Here is a 19773-nt window from a genome sequence, read left to right on the forward strand (position 1 = left end):
AGCCAGGAAGGCTGCAAAGAAAGAGGTAGCAAAGGCGCAGGAGGCATGTAGAAAAATGTTCGGAGAACGCTTGGATTCGGAAGAGGGTCAGAAAGCAGTATTCAGGATTGTAAAGCAGATAGCAAAAGAGAGGTGTGATGTGATGGGGGTGAGCTGCTTGAAGGATGAAGTGGGACAAATCGTTGTCGACCCAGATGGAATTAAAGGAAGATGGAAAAGATATATGGAAATGCTGTTGAATACAGAGAATGAATGGGATGGCAACATAGAGAGTAACCCAATTTTAGGACCGGCAGAGAAGATAACTGAGAAGGAAGTTGAGGAAGCGATAAAAGCAATGAAGGGTAGAAAAGCGGGAGGGCCGACGGGAGTTGTGGGAGATATGTTGAAGGCAGCAGGACGTTGGGGTGTGAAGAGAATGACAGAGATCTGTAATCTGGTGGTGAAAGAAGGCCGCATTCCAGTGGATTGGGAACTGAGTACCCTCGTCCCTCTATACAAGGGGAAAGGTGACCCTCTGGAGTGTGGCTCGTACCAAGCGATAAAGTTATTGGAGCATGGAATGAAGGTATTGGAAAGGGTGTTGGAGAGGAGGATAAGGAGGAAAGTGAAGATTGACGAAATGCAGTTGGGATTTATGCCAGGAAGAGGAACGACAGACGCGCTTTTCATTGTGAGGCAGTTGCAGGAGAAGTACTTGGAGAAGAGGAAGAAGTTGTTTCTTGGGTTTGTTGATCTGGAGAAAGCATTCGATCGGGTTCCACGCAAAGTATTGACATGGGCATTGAGGAAGTTAGGAGTGGAGGAATATCAGAGTCGTGATGGCAATGTACAAAAGAGCGCGCACAGCTGTAAGGACGAAGGACGGGAACAGTGGTGAGTTTGAGGTGAAGGTGGGAGTGCATCAGGGGTCGGTACTAAGTCCACTACTATTTGTAGCTGTGATGGAGGTGCTGGCTCAGAACGTAAAGGAGGGTTTACCGTTGGAGTTGTTGTATGCAGATGATCTGGTGTTGATTGCGGAAAGTATGGATGGACTGAAGGAAAAGATGAACACGTGGAAGGAATGTATGGAGACAAAAGGTCTGAAGGTGAATATCGGAAAGACGAAGGTGATGGCAAGTGGTAAAGCATGTGGTGAGGTGGAAAGAACTGGGAAGTGGCCCTGTGCTGTGTGTAGGAAGGGTGTCGGAGTGAACTCCATTCAATGTACAATGTGCGCTGAGTGGGTTCATCAAAAATGTAGTGGTCTGAGAGGGTCATTAACCAGTGTAGCAGCTACATTCAAATGTAAGGTGTGCACAGAGGGAGCTGCAGATGGAGGAAATGTTGAGTTGGACCTTGGAGACGGCGTGAAGCTGGAAGGTGTGAAAACATTTTGCTACCTCGGAGACATGCTGAATGGAGAAGGTGGATCAGACTCGGCAACGGTTGCTCGAGTGAGATGTGCATGGAAGAAGTTTCGGGAATTGAGTGGCGTGCTGATGATGAGGGGAGTGTCGTTGAAGCTGAAGGGAAAGGTGTATGCTGCATGTGTGAGAAGTGTTATGATTTATGGGAGCGAGACATGGGTAATGAACGTAGAGCAGCAACGAAGGTTGGAAAGGGTGGAAATGCGAATGGTTCGACGGATGTGCGGAGTATCGTTGAGAGAGAGGAAGACAAATGATGAATTGCGAAAGATGATGGGAATAGAGCCTGTGATTGATGCTGTGAAGAGGAACAGGTTGAGATGGTTTGGTCATGTGTTGAGGAAGGATGAAAGTGACTGGTTGAGAAGAGTGATGGAAATGAATGTAGAAGGAAGTAGAAGACGGGGAAGACCGAGAAAGACTTGGCTAAAGATGGTGGAAGAAGAAATGCGGGCAAGGGGGTTAACAAGGAGAGATGCAGAAAATAGGGCAAAATGGAGAAGATTGTCATGGGGACCACAAGGCTAACCCCCGCTCTAGCAGGGAAAATGGCCTTTTAAAATGCATGTTGTTGTTGTTGTTGTGTATAAGGAACAAAAAGGTAAATGTCCTTGATTGGCCCAGTCAGAGCCCCAACCTAACTCCAATAGAAAATCTGTGGCATGACTTTAAGGTTGCTGTCCATCAACACGCTCCTCACACAACTTGACTGAGCTTGCACAGTTTTGTGCAGAAGAATGGGCAAATATTGCCCAATCAAGGTGTGCAAAGTTGGTGGAGACTTTTCCCAACCAACAGACTCACAGCTGTAATTGCTGTCAAAGGTGCTTCCACCAAGTATTAACTCAGGGGGAGAGGACACTTATCCAACCAAGATATTATAGTTTTGTATTTTTAACTAATACCCTGAAATTTGTAGAATTTGTTTTTCACTTCGAAATTGTGTGTTATACAGTACAATGAGTACATATACATATACATTTCTTATTCCTGCACTGCCAATTTCCGAGCTGCACTGCTCATATCCGAGCTGTATCTCGGAGCTGGCTGGGACTATCGGAATGAAATTTTGCATCGATAATGTGAATATAAAGTACGCAAGATTGACATATTTTTGACCAACAAAGCGTTGGCCCTGGAACAGACCTCGAAGAGGACATGTGAAATGTCATCTGGGCCAAGTTTGGTGATTACTTCCACAGGTGCACATTGCTTCCACTAAGGGGGGTGAACTATATAGCTTGGAGAAGACAGACAAAGTATGCGCAATGAACCACGGGAGGTCAGGTGCACAGAGAACATCACCCATCCAGACGAACTTATCATTAGCGATGAACACATGACTCGCAATCGAAGCAAACATTTGGGTTTTTTTTTTTCATTTTTTTTTTTCATACAGATTTTGAGTCTGATGGAAAAGCTAAGCAGGGGCCAAAGGGTCAACACAGAAAAACGGGGAAATGGAGAAAAAGGATAATAATGTGTGGATGAGCCACAGCACAAGATGAGTGGGTGACTCAAATGTCCTCAGGGAAAGTTTGGATGGGCACTATAAGGAAACGTTGGATGGTCAGCACTGCCCAATGGTCCGCAAACAAAATAAATAAGTGATTAAATTGACTTACGATGTCATAAATCATGTAATGAATAATGTATGTGACGGAAGATGAAATCAATTAGCTCTTTCACGAGCCTCGATTCAGTATACAAAAAAAAAAGAAAAAAAAGTGTGATCAATGTGGTTCAAAGATTCCACTGTATAAAACCAGGGTCTTGGTCTTACCATAGATGTGCTCGATTTCCTGGGACAACGATATGATGCTTTGAGTGCAGTCTTCCATTTGGATACATTCTGGCGGATGCGAGCGCACGATTCCAAGGGGCTTGATACACCATCTCTCTGATTCCAGGTAATTGATGGGGAATATTTCTGCAACAAATTTTAATTCCAGTGAGTTTTTACTGAAAGTACAATTTTTCACAATTCAATTATAACTGGAATGTTTTAAATAAAATGTACACATAAAAAAAAGAATTCTCCAGTGTAGTTCGCGTTGTTTAAAAAAATGAAGTACGAAATATGTCCAAATTATGTTAAAGATTTTTTTTTGTATGCAAAGTAAAGGCTCATGAAGGAGCTAGATCAACAAAGTGACAAGGATGTAACAGAACAAAAGGAACAGGAGAAAGAAAGGGGGAGAGGGAGGCACATCTACAGCAGGGTCGACGAACAAAATAGAGGAAGACGTGAACGAAGAAGGGACGTGAACGAAGAAGGGATGTGGGGAAGAACGAGGGCTAGGGCAGGATGCACGGGGTGGACAAGATGGATAAAGAAGCAAACTCTTAGGAAGAAAAAACTGAAAATTTGAAAGGTGGGCCTGGGAAGGTTTAATGGGGGAAGAAAAGATCATGGTTTTGGATGGGGGGTGATCTGAGGTGGTGGTAAACAGTTGTCTTGAAGATCTGGAGGGAAGAATGAGATTAAAGAGAATGTGGAAGTTGGTTCCACAAGTGGAGTAAAAAAGAGGAACTAATGAGCGGAGATGACCAGTGATCCTGGATTTTGGGAGTTTCACCAGAAGGGGATTGCCGATGGACCACTTGCACCCTGCAGAAGCCTATGAGGTGGTATTGGTTTCCAGTGCGTCAGGCTGAGCAAGGTGTGAGACAGGAGCACCAGTCAGGAGGGTAGAGCAGTACTCCGTCAAGCTGCAGATGAAGGCCTTGCAGGTGGATAAAAGTTCAGTTATGCCAAGGAAGGACTTTGCAGATGGAGGATGCCCAGTTGGCGAATAGCTTTGGAGGCCACCTTAGAAATGCGGTTTGCCTAAGAAAGATCATGGCTAATAATGAGACCTAATAGTTTGAATGACAACTTCTTCAAGAGGAATGTTAAGAAAGTAGATGGGAGAGTTTGCCAGATGGTCCTTTTGGGGAGAGAGAGAGGGAGAGAGTGAGATTTCTCTGGATTAAAACACACATTGCAAGTGTTTGACCAGCTCATGCTTCCATCAAGGTCTGAAGAGGGAAGAAGCTGCTGCCTGCCTGTCTGAAAGATTAGGGATGTCACGGCAGAGGGTGGAGTCATCAGCAAAGTGATGAAGAGGATTTTCCAGAGTCAGTGAGATCGTTGATAAAGATTAGAAATCGGATGAGGCCTAAAACACTTCCTTGGGGCACTCCAGCCTTGACAGGGAGAGGAGACAAAAGGATTCTGTTGAGAGACACATGATGACTACGAGAGTGGAGGAATTCGGGAACCAAAGAGTGGAGTTGGCCTTGGATTCCATCTGCAAAGAGTTTGGAGAGCAAGGCCAGACTGTATCTTTACGGGTGAATAGGGCCAGACTGTATCGAATGCTCGAGATACGTCAAGAGAGACGGCCCTGATCTCATGACATTGAAGGCCTTCATCCTTTGTTTGGAGAATACAAGCAGCATGTCCACGTCAGAATCGGAATTGATGATCTGAGATGAGGCCGTTGGGGAAATGGAAGGATTTTGGTTCTATTGATATGATAGATTCCATGACCTTGCTGATGATTGGAAGCAAGCTAATTGATTTGTAGTTAAGGGGATCCGTTTTTGCACCTTTTTATGTAATGTCGGCTGATTTCCAAGCAGATGGAAGATGGCTTGGGGTAAATGACAGGGTGAAAAGAGCAGTGAGAGGATGCGCAAGAGCAGCAGAGCAATGCAGCGGGTTTTTAGGGCACATGAGCTGATGCTGTGCGGTCCAATTGCAGATTATCAACAGAGCATATTTGAGGTAGACTGTAATGATACTTTACAAATAGGAAACACTGATGAGGGGTTGCCATTGCAACCTGTAACCAGTGTAACCCCCTTCTGGTTGAACATCCAAATTTCCAGCTGACTGTACATCTCAACTCTTTAATTCCTGACTTCTCCCGTAGACTGAACCGTCTTCCAAAGGTTAAACCATCTCACTTTTCCCTCCACGTTTTCAAGCAAGTTGCACCACCACCTCTTGTCATGTCCGATCCTGACCCATGATCTTAATTACCCCCATTAACCTGTCATAACCCCAAAAAATAGTTTCAGTGTTTCCTCCACTCCTCCCTCCCCTAGATTTGTGTTCATTCATTCCCTTGATGTTTGTTTCACTGTCAGTTTTACATTGCTGTTCCATGAGTCTTGCTAATGTAAGGATTTTAAAAAACTTTTCAGTTCCTGTCCTTGTTTTTTTTAATGCCTGTCCTTGTCAATCACATTATCAGTAAGAGGTCCTTCATTTATAGCTTCTCCACCCCCATCTCACAGAGATAAGTCTCAATTCACTCCTCAATTCCTACTGACAGCACATGCCCCAACGTCACCCGGGACGAAAATCGTTCCAACCTCACTTTCACTCCAACCACACCACTGCCTACACTCTCTTGTACCCTCACCGCTGTCTGCACTCGCTGTACCATCACCACTGCCTACACTCGCTGTACCCTCACCACTGCCCACACTCACTGCACTACACCCGATCTTGCTCAGATCGAACATTTATCACATCGTTTATAATGTTCCTCTATTCTCCTTGTTCCGAAATTAACTTGCTCTCAATTAACTTGTTGCCCAACCATCTTCTCATTACCCTTCTTTCTTGAAAAAGCATAAACAGGCGAGACATTAAAATAAAGACAGCACAATGCTCTTTCCCGAGCCTCGATTCAGTATACAAAAAAAAAAAAAAAAAAAAAAAGTATTAGAAGGGGACATGTAAATGAAGAGCATGCAAACAGAACGAACAACCAACAAAACAGGGCAACAGCAAACAAAGTCACAGAAAAAGAAGAATGTACCACACCTCTAGGCACTATAATGAGTACCGTAAAATGGGGGGTGAATAGGGACACAAACTGAAAAAAAGTTCGGAAACTTTTTTCGCTGAAAATTGATAACCCTACTGATTTGTTGATATTTGGGTTGAAAGTGTTCTCTTGTTTTTTTTAAAAGCAACTTATAGTCCCCTATTAACCCCATATTTGGGTTAAATAGGAATAAATAGGATTTTAATGGCCGTCCCTATTCACCCCGTTTTACGGGTGAACAGGGACAGTCACAAATACAAAAAAATAATAATCAAGAAATAGGGACAGTTTGGAGAAACTTTTTATCCCATTTTTTTTTCATTGGCACCGTGGTTTATATTATGGGTGCATATTGTGTGCCTCCATCTGAGCTATCAATTTAGCAGTAAGTTGGAAACTCAGGATTGTTTCTTGATTATTATTTTTTTGTATTAGTGACTGTCCCTATTCACCCGTAAAACGGGGTGAATAGGGACAGCCGTAAAAATCCTATTTATTCCTATTTAACCCATATATGGGGTTAATAGGGACTATAAGTTGCTTTTTAAAAAAACAAGAGAACACTTTCAACCGAAATATCAACAAATCAGTATGGTTATCAATTTTCAGCGAAAAAAGTTTCCGAACTTTTTTTCAGTTTGTGTCCCTATTCACCCCATTTTACTGAAGGCCTTTAAAATATGTGCTTTGAAATGAAACAATAACAAGTACATATGAGGTAGGTAAGGTGGTCAACTGAACCAACAAAGTAAATTTGGTCAGGAGATTGGCCCAAAGGCCTGCTATTTTGCGAACAAACTTTAACTTAAAGGAAGGAATGCAAAGCAGAAAGTTGGCAAAACATCCCCTCTACATGATAAAATTATTTTAAAAGTAAACCACTTGTTTTGGTCAGAATAGACTCTACTAGGAACCAAAACCAAATTCAGGATCAGATGAGTATGCAAAGATGTCCTGTTGCACTAGAAGGTTAGTACAAAGGATTGAACGTGTGTGTGTGTGTGTGTGTGTGTGTGTGTGTGTGTGTGTGTGTGTGTGTGTGTGTGTGTGTGTGTGTGTGTGTGTGTATATATGTGTGTGTATATGTGTGTGTATATGTGTGTGTATATGTGTGTGTATATGTGTGTGTATATGTGTGTGTGTGTGTTTGTATGTGTGTGTGTGTGTGTGTGTGTGTGTGTGTGTGTATATATGTATGTGTATATGTATATATACATATACATACACATATATATATATATATATATGTATATATATATATATATATATATATATGTATATATACAGTATATATATATATATATATATATATATATATATATATATATATATATATACATATATATATACACAGTATATATATATATATATATATATATATATATATATATATACATACATATATATATATATATATATATATATATATATATATATATATACAGTGTATATATATATATATATATACATATATATATATATATACATATATATATACAGTATATATATACAGTATATATATATGTATATATATATATATATATATATATATATATATATATATATATATATATATATATATATATATATATATATATATATATATATATACGTATATACATATATATATATATATATATATATATATATATACATATATATATATATATATATATATATATATATATATATATATATATATATTGTTGCGGATCTCGGATTACAGCGCTCCCTTTACCGAGGGGGGTTTAATCCCCTCGTCTATTAAGCTGGCCGTCCGAGTCCTCGAAGATATGGCGCTCCTTTGTGGGGTTGAGGTTGACCAGGTTGACCAGGGTGACTGGTCAACGGGTTCCCAGATACCTTTGCCAACCTCTCCGCAAAGCAGGACGATACTTCTGCTCGAGCCACGGACAAGATGGAATTTTGCCAAGCGGTTTAGCAATCCGAAGCTCGAGCCGTTAGCAGAAAGACGAACCCGATTCTGAGCGGTTCCTATATCGTGCCACCGTTACTCAATTGGGGACAGGACGCAAGCGATCGGATGAGAGGAACCAAAGTAAAGGGAGAACAAATATAATTTATTAATTATTTACAAGAAACCCGAAGAGGAAATGAAAGAAGGGCATATACAAGAAGAGGAAGAAGCAGTGACACAGGGCAGCCTTAAACAGTCTTATATTATCACACGCCCAGGACAGTACAAACACACTTACACGAATGGGGTGGTGGTGGTGGGAAGGAAGAGAAGGGTCCAAGCAGATGGTTCCAGGCTCTGGGTCCGCCGCGAAGAATGGCAGGCAGCTTCGCGTGTCGTTGGCGCGCGACCGGACCTTATAATTATGCGGGGGACTGGGATGCCGCGTACGTAATCTTCGTGCCAACTCTCTCTCGCCCAGCGTTCGTCTCAGAGGGTACCCTCGCGCAGGTCGCTCAAACAACATGACAATCAATCGAGCACTCCCCGCGCAGTTCATTCACAATCAGCATCCACCGGCGCAGTCCGTCATCAATGGCCTCCCCTCGCGCATCTCCGTGAGAGGGCTTGGCGCTTGCGCTTTTATAACCCGCTTAGAAATCAAGCCGCGCTTCATCGAGCCACGCCTATTAACGAGCTCACCTCAGCCCTGGTTGGTCAGCGAGGGCTCACTGGCTCCACCCTCGACAGCTCGTGGACGAGGCCACACCTCTTCCCATGGCTCCGCCCCTTCTTTCCTCGAGCCGACCGCATGTTCAATGGCGGCTTGAGCCAGGCAGCGAACGCTACTGGCAAGCCAAAGAACACAATTTGGAGGAAGGCTACGCCGCAATATAAATTAACATGGGGACCTACTCTTATTTAATTAATACAATGCAGATTCAACTATTGGGAACAGATCCTTACCTGAAACACATACTAATGAAATAACTAAAGAAGAAGCCTATGGTGTGCTACGTGTTGCTCGTGGCCTAACTAGGGTGCGACCTTCGACCTTTACACCAAAAATGGGAGTATTTACAGGGGATTATTTATAAGGGAATATTACAAATATTTACAAAGTGGAGGGTTCTAAAAACCGCAACACAGCACCCTCATTTCCTCCAGTGCCGTCCCGGCCCGACAGAACTTTAACTTAGTGTGACACTCAGGTGTGGTAACCCAATATATATATGGTATCTGTAATCTGGTTCTCCAACCTAATGAGCGAACGTCATGACATCATCGCCATGCATGTCCGCCTTGCCTGCAAAGCTCCAGGGGAGCCATCTAGCAGTGCGTCATTATCTCTCTATAATGCAAGCAATCTCTGTTTGTCTGTGTGTCTGGCTGTGTGTATGTCTGTGACCGCTGTTTCTCGACAACCACTGGTCCGATCTAAGTGAAACTTGCCAGGTATATTGCTGGGGACCTGAAGATGTGCCTTTTCAAGGTTTGCTATTAATCGGACAAGTGGTTACCAAGTTATGGCCATTTATTTAGCAAACACATACGTTTTGTACATGAACGAAGGAACAGCGAAGGACAAGAGCGAAGGAACGGCAAAGGACGAGCGCGAAGACCGAAGGAACGATGAAGGTTTTAATTTTTCTTTGCACGTACGGTCAAGCTACAGCGAAGGAACCGCATGTGTTTGTTGTTTCTGCCTCGCGGTTTGCAAAATTGAATAATTGGCCATTAAAACTAATTTGCGATTAATCGTAACTGCGATATGCGAACTTCCGGACAGTATCGTAACTGCGATATGCGAACTTCCGGACAGTGCGGCCCTATTTTTTGTACGTACGTCAACGTACGTATGTCCACGTACTTACCTCCCCGCATGTACGGGCACGCACTAGTAGATTATAAATTCAGATACTGTCACAAGTGCATGCAAAACTCACAGTTACCGACCTGGTTTCGCCCTTGCTGGGGCTTCATCAGGGCAACGCAGTGAGCCTTCCATACACTTGTAACTCTGAAAACATTTCGGTTTTTATATCAGTCATTATGCGACCTTCATATCATCAGTGGGGAACCGCAAGCAAGGTGTCCCATACAGCTGCTGCTGCACCTTGCTGGGAGCTATAAGCACCGCCTGCCACACGGTAACATTATCTCTGGTATCCACTCATCATATGGAGTCGACCTGGATGCGGTTGGGAGTTACTAATTGGTATCTGTAATCTGGTTCTCCAACCTAATGAGCGAACGTCATGACGTCATCGCCATGCATGTCCGCAAGGTACTATTGGCAGGCAAGGCGGGACATGCATGGCGATGACGTCATGATGTTCGCTCATTATGTTGGACATGATGTTCGACAGCAGGTCCGATAGGGTTAAGGCTGTGTTCCCAATATAGTCCATGGGCCAGGCCAGATATCGGTACCACCTGGGGTGACCAAACCTAAGTGGTACTAAAATGTTTATTGGGTCAATATAAGTACATAAAGATGTGATAGCCTTTCCACACTGGCAGCTTTGTCAGTTTTTTGTAAAAACTTCAAATTCACCCAATAGCGGCATTGCGTAATTCATTTAAATCTTGCGGTATTGTTACATATTTATGTGAATGTATGTGGATTACCATTCAGGTCTTTGCTTATCCGTGTGTAGTATATTAAGGGTTGTTGTGATTGGAGGGTCAGGAGCCCTTCTGAACCAGTGGCCGGAAACGGAAGTGACCGGAAACGGAAGAAGAAAAGACACGAGGAGAAAAAAGGACGGTGATTATTCTTCCTCGCCCCGCTCCGACAAAAGGTGGGATCGACCTTGCGCTGCGTGGAACAGCGGCGTTCCGAAGCCTGGCTGGCGAGAGGAATTACCGGAACGTGTACCTGCCCGGTGGAGACGTCAAGTTGACGTGGGGCCGTGCATCGAACCCGCGTCTGGCCTCGTTCGCGGCACCGTCCACACAGACGCGTGCGGGTCGCACGTTGGGGCCTAACGCGCCTTGCAAGCGGCGTGGGGTTTGGCTTGCTTTACCGTATCCGCTGCGCGTGGCCACGAGGGGCTGCAGCCACGGTGCCTGGTACGATACCTGCCCGGTGGAAACACGTCCACCCGGGGTTCGTTCTACCGCCCGTGTGCGGTGACGGCGACCATCATCCTGGTCAGGAGGGGCCCAGAGACATTGTGCGAGACCGAGACCAAAAGGGTGTCGTGAGTACTCACCGGGACACACGTATATAAGATGGCCATCTTACTCATAGGAAAGTGCTTGTGAATTGGGAATTGTTGACGGTTGTATATGGTTGATTGCTCGGGGAAAATCTCCGGGGTTGTGTCATTGCAATTGTATGGTCATTCCCATTGAAATATATCCTTGAACGTCAGTTGTCTCCTGGGGTGAAATTCATATGGATTGCGTGGCGAAAGCGCATATTTAATACAGCTTTCTGGCGAAGTTCCTCTCACGGTCCGGGGGTCACCGAGACCAGGTATTCACCGAGGGGACCACGTAACAGAATTGGGGGCTCGTCCAAATTACGATTTGCGGTTTCGCAATTGGGTCTACGTCCGGGATCTAAAATTGTATAAAATAATAAAATAATAATTTTTTATTAATTAAAAATTATTAATTAATTATTAATTGGTAATTTTTTTTTGAGAAATTGGGGTAAAGTCTTGGGTGAAGGTTAACAGGTGTTAACGATAGGCACCATGGCGTTTGTGGCACAGAACTTTGGGGTAACCCCGAGTGAGGCACAGTTCCGAGCGTTGCTAAAGTCGGACCTCTTGAAATTGGCCAAACATTTTAACTTGGAGGTCCGAACTAATTTGAGGAAGGCAGAGTTGCAGGCCACGGTGATACAATCTATGGTGGGATTAGGAACATGGGACGAGTTAGCCTGGGAGTGGCTACCCGAAGAACCAGAAGACGTTGAGCTCCGGAAACTGGAGTTGCAATTACGGAGCCAGGAACGGATTAAAGAAGAAGAAAGGAAAGCAGAAAAGGAAAGAGCAGAAGAAGAAAGGAAAGCAGAAAAGGAAAGAGCAGAAGAAGAAAGGAAAGCAGAAAAGGAAAGAGCAGAAGAAGAAAGGAAAGCAGAAAAGGAAAGAGCAGAAGAAGAAAGGAAAGCAGAAGAGAGGAGGGAAGAGAAACAAGCAGAGGAAAGGAGAGTGGAACGAGAACTCCAGGAAAGGTTAGAAGACAAAAAAGCAGAGGAAAGGAGAGTGGAACGAGAACTCCAGGAAAGGTTAAAAGAAGAAGAAAGGAAAGCAGAAGCGAGGAGAGAAAAGGAACAAGCAGAGGAAAGGAGAGCTGCAAGGGACCTCGAAGCAGAGGAGAGAAAAGCGGAAAGGGAATTAAAGGAACGTGACATGGAGCTTCAGCAAGAAATCAAATTCAAGGAGCTGGAGTTAATGAGAGAACGGGGAGAGGCACCACCCTTGCTGATGGGGTCGACACCTAACCAGAAAACCTGGGATGTGGGCAGACATGTGAGGCTGGTTCCACCGTTCAGTGAAAAAGAAGTCGCGAAATTTTTTCCACACTTTGAGAAAGTGGCTCGACAATTAAACTGGCCGGAGGAGGCCTGGACCATACTCGTGCAAAGTGTGCTGGTGGGGAAAGCTCAGGAAATTTATTCGGCGCTACCAATGGACCAATGTGCAGATTATGAGGTACTGAAGACGCACATCCTCAAAGCGTATGAGTTGGTTCCGGAAGCTTACAGGCAAAAATTCAGGAATGCCAGGAAGAGGGAGAGTGAGACCCATGTGGAGTTTGCCAGAGTGAAAGAAAACATGTTTGATCGGTGGTGTGAGTCAAAAGGAGTCGGGAAAGACTTCGAGACATTGCGGGATTTGATCCTGGTGGAGGAATTCCAGCAGTGTGTCCACGAGGACATCAAAGTGTACCTGCAGGAAAAGAAGGTACCAAAGTTGTGGGACGCAGCCACCATGGCAGATGATTATGCCTTAACCCACCGAATAGGGGTCCACGAACCTAACTCCTCGCCTAGATCTCCGCAGGGGAGGTGGGGAACAGCAGGTGCGGAGAACGACCATACATGGCGGCGGCCTCGAGATGATTATGGGGACAACTATGATACCCCACCGGTTCGAAATCAGAGGGATGCGGGCCCAAGACAAACTTATAGTTCGGGGGGCCCGAGGCAGACCCCGAGTTTTTCCTCCGGGCCTACTTGCGCGTTTTGCAAGAAACCTGGACACTTGATGTCCAGTTGTTACCTCATGAAAAGGGACAACCCAGAGCGGAGTCCGACTATTACAACTCCGAATGCGATGGCTAGCGTAAGAAATCGCCATCAAAAGGGTTACCAACCATTTATTTCAGAGGGGTTTGTGTCACTGGATGGAGCCTCGAATAACCGGAGACCGGTTAGGATATTGAGGGACACAGGGGCCCATCAATCTTTAATGCTTGAAGGCATTTTGCCATGGTCCGAGGAGACGGCAACGGGGGATAGTGTTCGTTTACAGGGGATCGGGGGCGGTGTTAGTGCTCCCCTTCAGGTCATCCAGTTGGAGTCCGATTTGGTGTCAGGACCGGTCACCGTCGGTTTACAAGCCACGCTTCCTGTAGAGGGTGTATCTGTGGTTATCGGGAATGATTTGGCCGGGGGTCAAGTTTATGGTAACCTGAGGGTGGGTAAAGAGCCCAGCAGGGAAAATAACACCACACCAGCTCGGGATGGCGACAAAAGTGCCAAGTTATTTGTAGGGGGACTGAACTTCAAAACAGAGGAAGAAGTTCTGACCTCTGTCTTCAACAGATATGGGCCGCTGGTGGAAGTGCGGTTGGTAAGAGACTGGGAAACGCAACAGTCAAGAGGGTTTGGCTTTGTCACGTTTGCCAGCACAAAAGACGCCAGAGAGGCAGAGAAGAATTGGAATGGCAAGGATTTGGAGGGTCGGACCATAACAGTAGGGAAGGCATTTCGTAGGCGTCGAGAGGTCTACAGGAGAGGACAACTGGGCGGTAGTTTTGGTAGTGGCCGAGAAGGAGACCGCTATTCATGGGACTACAGGGACCAGTGGTCCCACCCTAATTATTAGGGAAGTTCTGAGAAGTTGAAGCACTGAAGGCGGCGGAGCCGCCGAGCCAAGATTCCTACACGAATTAACCGTGAACGCCGTTCCTAAAGGCGTCCATGTAGTGAACTTTCATGCACGGACTAACCGTGAACTCCACGTTCCTCAAGGCGCCCAGGTAGAGAACTTTCCTGCACGGACTAACCGTGAACTCCGCGTTCCTAAAGGCATCCATGTAGTGAATACTCGGCTTGGCCTCCCAGAAAAAAGTGCTATCGAGTGGCTTAACTTTGGATCTTTGATCAACCCCTTAACCTTCATTCACAAGAAACTGGCGGTCAAAGTCAGAGGGTCATGAGATGGAGTTGGATTTGGCAGGGACAATGTCGTTGCTGGTGCTTAGTCCAGAGTGAGTAATCTGGAGGGGTTGTGGTGAAATTTTGGTTGCTTTATTTTTAAGTGATAACTGTGCCCGGGGGCAACTGATAATGTGGGGGGGTTGAGTTATCTGGTTTGTTTCTCCAAATTGGCCGGCAAAGAAAGTTTTCGCTGGGTTCAAACTTTCTTTCTTGAAGGGGGGGAGTGTTACATATTTATGTGAATGTATGTGGATTACCATTCAGGTCTTTGCTTATCCGTGTGTAGTATATTAAGGGTTGTTGTGATTGGAGGGTCAGGAGCCCTTCTGAACCAGTGGCCGGAAACGGAAGTGACCGGAAACGGAAGAAGAAAAGACACGAGGAGAAAAAAGGACGGTGATTATTCTTCCTCGCCCCGCTCCGACAAAAGGTGGGATCGACCTTGCGCTGCGTGGAACAGCGGCGTTCCGAAGCCTGGCTGGCGAGAGGAATTACCGGAACGTGTACCTGCCCGGTGGAGACGTCAAGTTGACGTGGGGCCGTGCATCGAACCCGCGTCTGGCCTCGTTCGCGGCACCGTCCACACAGACGCGTGCGGGTCGCACGTTGGGGCCTAACGCGCCTTGCAAGCGGCGTGGGGTTTGGCTTGCTTTACCGTATCCGCTGCGCGTGGCCACGAGGGGCTGCAGCCACGGTGCCTGGTACGATACCTGCCCGGTGGAAACACGTCCACCCGGGGTTCGTTCTACCGCCCGAGTGCGGTGACGGCGACCATCATCCTGGTCAGGAGGGGCCCAGAGACATTGTGCGAGACCGAGACCAAAAGGGTGTCGTGAGTACTCACCGGGACACACGTATATAAGATGGCCATCTAACTCATAGGAAAGTGCTTGTGAATTGGGAATTGTTGACGGTTGTATATGGTTGATTGCTCGGGGAAAATCTCCGGGGTTGTGTCATTGCAATTGTATGGTCATTCCCATTGAAATATATCCTTGAACGTCAGTTGTCTCCTGGGGTGAAATTCATATGGATTGCGTGGCGAAAGCGCATATTTAATACAGCTTTCTGGCGAAGTTCCTCTCACAGTCCGGGGGTCACCGAGACCAGGTATTCACCGAGGGGACCACGTAACAGGTATGCAAAGATCACATCTAATTTCAGTCAATACAGAACTAAAACCATGTGAGAAATGCTACTATATTGTAATTATTAAACATCAGAGCAAAATAAATGCATTTCCTATTTGTCTGTACTTTCTTATTGGATAATTGTGTACTCACGTTCAGCTTTTTTTCTAGGAAGAGTTAATTGCGGATAGATGTAAGCTTTTTTTCAGCTCCTTTGATGGAACTGGTGAGATATCTAGCTATGTAAGTTATCTTTTGCAGTTCTAATTAAGGTTAATTAAGTTCGATTAGTTAAGATCAGTTAACTATGGTAATATCCTTTCCTTTTCTAGGATTAACTTACCAGTGAGGTCAAGATGTGGCAGATCTTAGATAAGATTTTGTTTTGCTTTCAATGGTACTGTCAGAACAAAGAATGCATTGGATTGCTGGAACACGGATTTCTGCTTGTACATTGCAGGTGTCTACTGTAGTGTGCTGACGTCCTGAGGTGTACATGATGGATCCACCAAGTAGAGATGAAGGTGCCACCCTGCCAAGGAAGCGAGCACGCACTGACTATCATTCATTGCTCTAATGAAGACTCTGACTCCCTGGTGTCACCACAAGATCTGGACTCATGGAACACTTTGCTCAGGGCTGCAGAGATTAGACAGCATGCTCCACTTCTGGATATAGCCAAAGGCATTGAAGAAGGACAAATACCACAATTGCAGTATCATCGCAAATGCCGTAGCATTTTCACCATGAAGAAGTCTCTTGACTCTCTCCTTTCCAAAGACCCCAAAGATGAACCTGGAGAGGTCAGTTCAAGAAGATCAGCTAGGGATGCGCCAGGTACATCAAGAGTGTATGATAAAATCTGCATTTTCTGCAACAAGTCGAGCAGATACCAAAAAGGACACAATACAAGGGAACCCCTCATCCAGTGTGTTGAGTTACGTGCAGATGCCAGGGTTCGCAACGCAGCAACCAAAAAACTGGATCCAAGAATCCTTGCCTTACTGAGCAGAGACCTTGTTGCTGCAGAGGGACATTACCACAAGTCATGCTACAAACTGTACACAAAAGACGAGTCTTCTGCCAGCTCTGGTGCAGGTGAGGAGAATGAACAAAGAGAGGATGCAGAGTATGAGGAAGCAGTGAGACAAGCCTACGAGGAACTCTTCTTGTATATCAGGAATGAATTCTTTCCCAATCCTGAAATACTGCCTCTGACAGACCTCACAGGTAGGCTAGAGAGATCCATGAACGCACACGGCATCACCCAAATGAAACCCTCAACGAAGAAACATGTTTGTCATAAGCTGGAAAGTGAGCTGGGAGGATCACTCTACTTTGTCTCTGATGAGAAAGGAAAGATTCTCCTCTATCCAGACAGCCTTTCCATGGATGATCTTGCCAAACAAGCCCACAACATGAAGAAGGATCTGCAAGAAGCAAGGACTGCCAGCTCTGGAGATGTCTTAACCAAAGCAGCAATGCAGCTGAGGAACCAGATCAAGAAGCAAGACGTCAGTCAAGCATGGCCACCAAATACAGAGCAGTGTCATTCCCGAATTGGTCAAGGAATTCCTGTATACCCTGCTGACTGGAGAGTGTGACTGTGCAAATCTCTCCAAGAGAGTCCAACGTCTTGCCACTTCTTTTGGCAGTGATTTGGTCTTTGCTGTCACCCGTGGCAAGACAAAGCCACCCTATGTTCCAAGCCCAAAGGACTGTGGTTGGACAACTGATGAGGATGGGAAGCTGGCTGTTGAGTGGATGCATGGCTCGCCTGCACCAGATGCTGTGCTGCAGCTGCTCTCCTGCAAACGTGTGCGGTCATGCAAACTACCAGCATGTAACTGCCTCAGCAATGGCCTGAAGTGCACAGACATGTGCAAACTACAAACGTGCAGCAACCAAGCCAGTGAAGAAGAGCCAGAAGTGGATTAACTGACTCTGATATGGATGACGGTGATGATGAATAACTTGGTGGCATAATTATGCACAAACAGAAACGTGAAACTGTACTTCATTTAATAATGTTAAGAGCCAAAGAAAAAGTGTCATGGATGCATGTTGATTCTACTGAATCAAAGACCTTGCTTAAAACAGGAAACCTAGAGTCTGATTTGTCACAGGGTGTGACTTGACAAAAACATAAATATTTTGTTCAACTTGCATAAATATTTTGTTAAGTTAAGTTTGCGAGTTAAGTTAAGTTAAGTTTGAAGTAGTGGACTTCCGGGTTCGGTTGCGAGAGGACGCTGGCGTTGCATATTCGCCGCTTCTCCGACTGGATGGATGTACAGGGTCTGCTTCTACCTTTCTGACCTGACATCTCACACCTGTCCTGCCTTTTCACACCCGCACGTGCCGCGTGTTCTCCGGCTGGATAACGGAATCTGCTTTTGATGGTACGGAATACGGAATTCGAAAGGCCCGCTCCCGTTGATTGTGGCCGTGGCCTTGTTTGCCGGTGGCCTTGTGGCCTTGTTTGCCGCTGTGGTCTTGATTAGCGGCTGCAGTCGTTTGCCGCTGCGTTTGCCGCTGCGTTTGCCGCTGCGTTTGCCGCTTTGCCTCCTCGACCTTGGCCTCGTACTCGTCCCTTCGCTCCTGCCTGGCATGGCTCTGAAGTACTCCGCCGCAAGGCTTCTTCTGCTCAATACCCGCTCCACCCCATCATGCATCTCTGCCATCAAATCAAATGGACTCCTCCGACGACCCAGGTACATTCACCGTGGCTCCGGTCGCAAGTTTGTTTATTTGCAATCAGGTCACTCCATCCCCGTCCTCTGGTCGGCTCAGCGCACTCTCACTCTTCGTCCCAGCGCACCTGGTCACAGCAACCCACACGATCGCACCTCTTGCCTACGAACCCTGGCTAAATCACCTGAATTCATCCCTGCTGTTCAAAACAACATCAAGCTCACCCTGTTCAACACCCGGTCCCTCAACAATAAATGCCTCATCCTGAACGAATACATCCTGGATAACAAACTGGACTTTCTCTGTCTCACCGAAACCTGGCAACAACCTCTGGACTACTACACACTCAACCTCACCACACCCAATGGATATTCCTACGTCAATAAACCACGCTCGGAGGGCCGAGGTGGTGGAATTGCTGTTATCCACCGTCAAGACATCAAGACCAACCTCATCTCCATCTCATCTGCTCCATCATTTGAACACCTGGCTTTAAAACTCTCTGGTCACACGCAGTCAGTCATGGCTGTCGTCTACCGCCCTCCCAAACCACACCCATCATTCCTGTCTGACTTCTCCTACTTTCTGACCCAGCTATGTTCCCTCTCCCCCTCAATCCTCCTCCTTGGTGATTTCAATATCCACATGGACTCCACTGACTCCACAATAACCACTGACTTCACTGATTTACTCACCTGCTTTAACCTCACTCAACATGTCGACTTTCCTACCCATATCCGTGGTCACATTTTGGACCTTGTCTGCTCCACTGGATTAAATTTGCACCATCTCTATGGCTCCGACCTCACCCTCTCTGACCACTTAGCCATCACTCTGACCATCAACATCCCCGCCCCAACACCAAGGCATTATCGCACAATCAACTTCCGTAAGCTAAACGCTCTTTCACCTACCTCATTCTCATCCACCCTCTCTGAAAAAATGTCCACTTCTCCCTTCATTGATCTCCACACCCCTTCCGACCTCACTGACTACTACAACCACACTCTCTCCTCCTGCCTTGACCAGCTTGCGCCTGTAAAAACCAAAACAGTTTCTTTCACCCATTCTGCTCCCTGGTTTACCCCTGAACTCCACCTGATGAAAACTCGTGCTCGCCAACTTGAAAGACTCCGCAATAAAACGGGTCTCACAGTTCACTCCCAAGCCTACAAGGACCACATACAACACTACAAAGATGCCCTCTCCCGCGCCCGCTCTGCCTACTACTCTCAAATTATCCACTCTGGCTCCGGAAACCCAAAAGCACTCTTCTCGACAATAAACAAACTCCTCCGCCCCCTGAACACCACCACCCAGTCATTCACAGTAGACAACTGCATCTCCTTCCTCTCTTTCTTCCAACGCAAAATTGACAACATCTACAACA

General features: G+C 45.8%; 1 protein-coding gene across 4 annotated transcripts in view; it reads right to left on the reverse strand.

Annotated features, from left to right (window-relative positions):
* LOC137429055 (uncharacterized) overlaps positions 1-19773 on the reverse strand; it is a 346812-nt gene that overhangs the window by 197047 nt on the left and 129992 nt on the right. For all 4 annotated transcript variants that reach the window (XM_068119076.2, XM_068119074.2, XM_068119077.2 and 1 more), the window contains one exon: positions 3196-3342. In XM_068119076.2, the coding sequence (XP_067975177.2) occupies positions 3196-3342 (147 nt within the window). The remainder of the gene's footprint in view (positions 1-3195; positions 3343-19773) is intronic.

Source organism: Myxine glutinosa, chromosome 6 (genome assembly GCF_964187855.1).
Source record: "Myxine glutinosa chromosome 6, kmMyxGlut1.1, whole genome shotgun sequence".
Taxonomy (NCBI): domain Eukaryota; kingdom Metazoa; phylum Chordata; class Myxini; order Myxiniformes; family Myxinidae; genus Myxine; species Myxine glutinosa.